Source organism: Trypanosoma cruzi, genomic scaffold (genome assembly GCF_000209065.1).
Source record: "Trypanosoma cruzi strain CL Brener 1047053512837 genomic scaffold, whole genome shotgun sequence".
Lineage (NCBI taxonomy): Eukaryota > Euglenozoa > Kinetoplastea > Trypanosomatida > Trypanosomatidae > Trypanosoma > Trypanosoma cruzi.
The window spans coordinates 1-5,503 of NW_001849090.1; the positions used below are offsets into that span (position 1 = coordinate 1).

General features: G+C 61.3%; 1 protein-coding gene across 1 annotated transcript, besides 2 other annotated features; it reads left to right on the plus strand.

The window, feature by feature from the left end:
• Window positions 1–5,503, plus strand: Tc00.1047053507201.9 (dispersed gene family protein 1 (DGF-1), putative; the record flags this gene model as incomplete). Its single annotated transcript, XM_799167.1, has 1 exon — window positions 1–5,503. A coding segment is annotated over one exon (5,503 nt), but the record flags the coding sequence as incomplete, so codon positions are not given.
• Window positions 1–5,503: a sequence feature (areas not merged during assembly with more than two copies in the genome that could not be assigned to a particular haplotype).
• Window positions 3,742–3,792: a microsatellite.

A 5,503-nucleotide genomic window follows, 5' to 3' on the forward strand; every position in this document is an offset into this window, starting at 1 on the left:
AGCGGCGACTACCGCATGGCCGGCCTGTCCTCCGTGAGCGTGGTGCCGTGCGACGGCTGTGCGGCCGCGCTGGCGTGCTTCGATGCGCTGACTGCGTCGTTCTCCGACTGCGCGTGCAGCTGCCGTGCCGGCGGTGTGGGCGAGGCGTGTCTGCCGTTCGACGTGCCGCCTGCGAGGGCCGGCGGCGGTGGTGGCGATACTGCGGAGGGCTGCGTGAGTGGCGTGACGCTGACGGAGTCGGTGACGGTTGGCGGCTGGCGTGCGACGGCGTGCTTCGACTCGGTGGTGTTCGGTGGGCCGATCACTGTGGCGGTGGACCTGCGCTCGATGGACGCGCTCGCTGACGCGCTGAACGTGACGCTGCGCCACTGCGTGCTTGTTGGCGGCGCGCAGCTGCGGATTGGCGGCCTCAGCGAGAGCACGGCGCGCCTGATGCCGCACGTCCTCGTCAACATGACGAATGTGACTTCGATGGAGGGCACGATTGTGCTGCACGGCGCGATGCCGCTGCACTCGAGTGTGCTGCTGGCGAACTCAACGCTGCGTGCGACGGTTGGCGGGTCGCAGTACGTGCCGACGACCCCTGGCCATGCGGGATTTCGGTACGGCCCCGCGCTTGTCCTGGACGGTGTCCGGCTTCTGTCGACGCGGTTTGTCATGACGCGGTCGACGCTGGTGTGTGGCGGGGAATCGTGTGCTGCTATCCTCGTGGAGCGCGGCCTTGTCGCGTACCTGTCCAGCGTCTTCTACATGGACAACTGTTTCCTTATGTCGCGGGCGCACGTGATGTACGCCCTTGTGTCGGACTTGCTTGTCGGCGACGGCTCCGTGTTCTCCATACAGAACAGCTCGTGGAGTGCACCGAGCGCTAAACCCCAAGAAGGCGCGTTCGTTTTTAGGGATGTTGCTGTGGCTGGCGGCAGCGTGCTGCAGATTGTGTCCAGCACTTTCCGCCTCAGCTTCGCTATGCTCATGGCAAACACGCTGACTGTGACTGGCGGCAGCTGGCTGGTGCACCGCGACAACGAGTTCTGCGCCGCCTACGTTGTGTACGTGGCTGCCCACTACGGCATGGCGTTCCGCGATCAGAGTGTGTGGTCGATACTTTACAACAACTTCACGTACGGCTCGTACTCGACCTTTACCTGTATGACAAGCAACTGGTCACCATCATCCGACGCGCGCCCGATCATCTACGGCGTGTGCAACGAGGCAATGGGCTCTCCTGTGACGAATTACCAATACGACCTCAACATTGGATCACCCGTGACGGTGTTGGACTGCGGTGCGTGCACGGTGGACGCCGTGTGCTTTGCGGCGAGGACGAGCAGCATCAGCGGCTGCGCGTGTGTGTGCGCTGCTGGCGGCCACGGCGACACTTGTCTGCCGGCTGCGGTTCCGGACGGCCTTGGGCCGCTCCCGCTCCCCGATGCGGACGACACGGAGGTCCGCTGCGTGCACGGTGGCAGCATCAGCTCCGTGGACTATCCTGATCCCGGTGTGCGTGGTCTGTGCTTCGTCAACGTGACCTTCACCGCCGCGATTGTGCTGGACCTGCTGCGTTTTGACGCGCCACAGCAGACACTCAACATCACGCTGCTGCAGTGCGTCCTCGTGGGCCTGTCGATCAAGGGGAGTGGTGCGCGCGTGCACGTGAGCGTGAAATCCTCGTTGCTGGATTCCGGTGCTTTGGAGTTTGCCGGTGATTTTGGTGCGAGCTCCCAGATACTGGTGGCGGGCAGTACGCTTGAGACGACGTCGAGCCACGCCGTTGCTTTTTATTTGCCTTCTCTTGGGGCGAACTCGACGCTGCTGCTGCTTGAAAACAACATTGAGGGGAATATTCACGCAGTTTATTTTTCCATTGGTATTGTTGATGGTGGCATGACCATTGTGAAAGGAAATGTGTTGATCGCAACGGAGGAGGAGGACGGTGTGGAGTCGTCCGTTTGCGTTTGCGCTGTTTTGAAAGGCGGCTACTTTGACGTGGAGAACAACACGATGAGCGCGGTCAATGGCGTTTATGTATTTGGGGATACCGTCGTGAGCACCGCGGGGCTGTTGAGAGTGGCGGATTGCGACTTTGTTGGCAGCGCGGAGTTTTTGGATTCCGCGTTGGTGTATTTTGGCGGCTATGTGACTCTCGACGGTGGTGCGCAGTGGCGTGTGGAGGGTAACAACGTGGGCGCAGCCTCAGTATTAAGTATAGCACATGCCCAGCACAAAATTCAGCTGTCAGACAGCGGCACCACCGTGGTGCTTGCACACAACCGCCAGGTGGACGATAGTTATCCCTTTGCTGATCTGGCCTCGTCAGACGCTATTGTGGCTTCACCCGCGAAGTTTGTGGTTGGGTGCAACCTGCAGGGCGGTGAGGAGGTGTTGTACGACGGTGTGTTTCCGGGGGGCGTGGTGGTGTTTTGGTGTGGCACGTGCAACGACGACGCGGCGTGCTACATGCCCGGGACGGAGTCGGTGGACCGCGGCTCGTGCTCGTGCAGCTGCAAGGACGGATGGTATGGCGCGTCGTGCCTTCCCTTTGAGGTGCCCGACACGGTTGTGCTGCCCGTGCCGGATAGAGCCGTCGACGGCGACACGAGCTGCGTGGTGAACCAGACGCTGACGAGCCTCACGCTGAACATGTGGAAGACGCACCACTGCTACGTGGGTGTGACATTCAGCGGCGTGGGTGTTGCGTTGACGTTCTACCTCGAAAGTATGCCGCTGCATCTCCCCATCAACATCACGCTCACCGGGTGCACATTTCGTGAGGGCGTCTTGCTGCGGTTTGTTGGTGGCGCTGAGTCGGCCGGGTCGTCCGGCGTCCTGATCCGCGTGAGCCAGGCGGTGATGCGTTCCTCCGTTGTTGCTTTTGCACTTGCCCTCCCGCAGCACTGCGACATTGCCGTCACGGAGGTTGACGCGGTGCAGACCTCTGAGGTCCAGTTGGCGGATACTATCAGCAACAAGTTTGGCGTATTGCTGCTGCTAAACGTTGTGTTGAATGCGTCCTCGCTGTTGGTCAGCAACGTCAAGGCGCATGCATCGAGGTATTGGGGGTTTGGTTTGTACTCTATTGGGACGCTGTCGCTGGTGGGCGGCGGCTCGCTGTACACGCGGTACTGCAGCTTCAATGGATACACACACCTGTTTTACTTGAATATCCTTGGTGTTTGCGATCACTCCGTTTTTGCGCTGCTCAACAACACAATGGCCTCCGGAACAAGCCTGCTTTATCAGCACGACGGATTCAGCGTGTCAGGTCACAGCGTGTTGCGCGTGGTGGGGAACAGCGGCTCCGTGTCCTATGCCATCTATTCACTAAACTCGTGGACCGTTGAGCGGTCAAGCTGGTTGGACTGGCGAGACAACGACGTGGGAGTGGGTGCGATTTTTTACGCAACTGAATCCACCTTTTTGATCATCGACGGCAGCAGTGTGGTGACGCTGACGGGCTGCGATATGGGCTCGACGGGGTGGTCGGTCTCCTTGCTATCGCGGGTTGACGCCGGCTACCGGTTCGTTGCTGGGTGCCTGACGGTCGCGGGACGGGAGTTGACGACGGCGGCAGAACTGGAGCTCCACGGCATCACCGACGTGACGACGGTTGCAGGGTGCGGTGAGAGCACGAAGGAGGGAGACTGCTTTGCCCCGCTGACGACGGCGGTCGTTGAATGCAAGTGCCGGTGCGCTGCTGGAGGGCACGGCGATGTGTGCGTTCCGGCGCCTGTGCCTGCTGGCCCGCCGCCACCGCCCACGCCGCCAGTGCCGCCCACTCCGCCACCTCCGCCGATTGGTGAGTGCATCGGCGACATGGTGTACCCCGAGGTTGCGCAGGCAGTGGGCGGCGGGCTGTCGTGGCTGTGCTACCGCAACGTGACGTTCAGCGGGGGCGGCATGATTCTGACGGTGCTGATAGGGGCGATGGCGGGCGACGTGGCGAACGTCACGTTCGATGGATGCACGTGGAGGGACGGCGCCGTGCTGTTGCTGTTGGGCAACGCGTACGCCGCTGTGGGGTCGCTGCACATCGTCGTCACCGGCAATACATTCATTGACGCGCTGCTCAGCCCGGAGGGTGTGTTTCCACCGCACACGAACATCACGATCAGCGGGAACCGCTTCACGGTCACGAGGCTGATCCCTCGGTCGGGTTTGGAACTTGGGAGGCCGTCGTGTGTCTCGATGAATGGACTGGCGATCAGCAACGACTCCGCGGTGGTGCTCAGCGGCAATACTTTTCAGACCGAGATGGCATCGTCATGCGCCATTCACGTCGTTGGATCTGCACTGAGCGTGTCGTGGCACTCCGTGTTTGCTGTGGTGGGCAACAAGTTTCATATGACTGGCGTTAACGGCACGCTTATATATCTTGAGGGGTCTATGCATTCTTCGTCACTGAGTGTACTGAACAACTCTGCCGTGGTGATCCGAGGCAACGTTGTGACGAGGCCGGTGCAGTGCTTCATGTTATTTTTGTGGACCTTTGGTGTGGAGTCTTTTTCGGCGGTTGTTTTTCAGGGCAACGACATGCAGGGAAGCCTGGCTGTGTTTTATTCAAGCTACTCCTCGAACATCTACTACAACTCCTGGCTGCAGTTGAGCGGCAACCTCTGCCGCGTATCACCATTGGATGCGTTTGCTTTTCTTCTTCCCAAAGTGAATCTTCGCGACTCCACGGTGTCTGTGTCCGGCAACCGATTTATGTCCAGCACGGTCGCGCTGAACGTGCTGCGGATATCCACCGGGCCCAGCGATCTCACGAACGGAGCTATTTTGGCTGCGTGCAACACTGTGAACGGCGAGGAGGGAGTGCAATACATTATTCCGTCCGTGTACAATGTCACCATTCTGACGTGCAGCGATCCATGCGCCCTCGCGGCTTCGTGCTTCCCTGCGTACACGACGACGGCCTCGAGTGATGGCTGCGCCTGCAGGTGCGCGGAGGGCGGCCACGGCGATGCGTGCCTGCCCGTCGCTGTCCCCGAGCCGCCGAGCACCGACGGCGCCGACTTGTGCGTGCGGGACGTGCGTGTGGATGTGGAGCTGAACGCCGGTCTCGGGACGTCGGTGGCGTGCTTCGTTGGTGTGACCTTTGCGGCGGACTTCGTGGTGGACGTGGAGTCGATGTCAGGGAGCGTGCGCAACGTGACGCTGGCGAACTGCACGTTTGTGGGCGGAGCGAGCCTGTACGTTGTCGGGTGGCTGTCCGACCCGACTGCTGGCGAGCGCGCCGATGTGTTGATCAGCGGGCTTGAGTCGCGCTCCGGCGGCGGCGTGGTGGTGGCGAACCGATTTCCGCCGGGCTCGCGCGTCACTGTGGTGGACTCGGTGCTGATCGCAGAGAAGCGCGTTGCGTACTGCGACGCCTACGGCCTTGGCGACGCGTCCGCGTGCCTCGTGGTGCACAACGTGAATCTGACGGGGAGTGTGCTGACCATCGCGCGCACGCACGTGGCGGCGGTGTTCCGCGACGCTGTTGGCGTGTTGGTTGTTGGGGGCG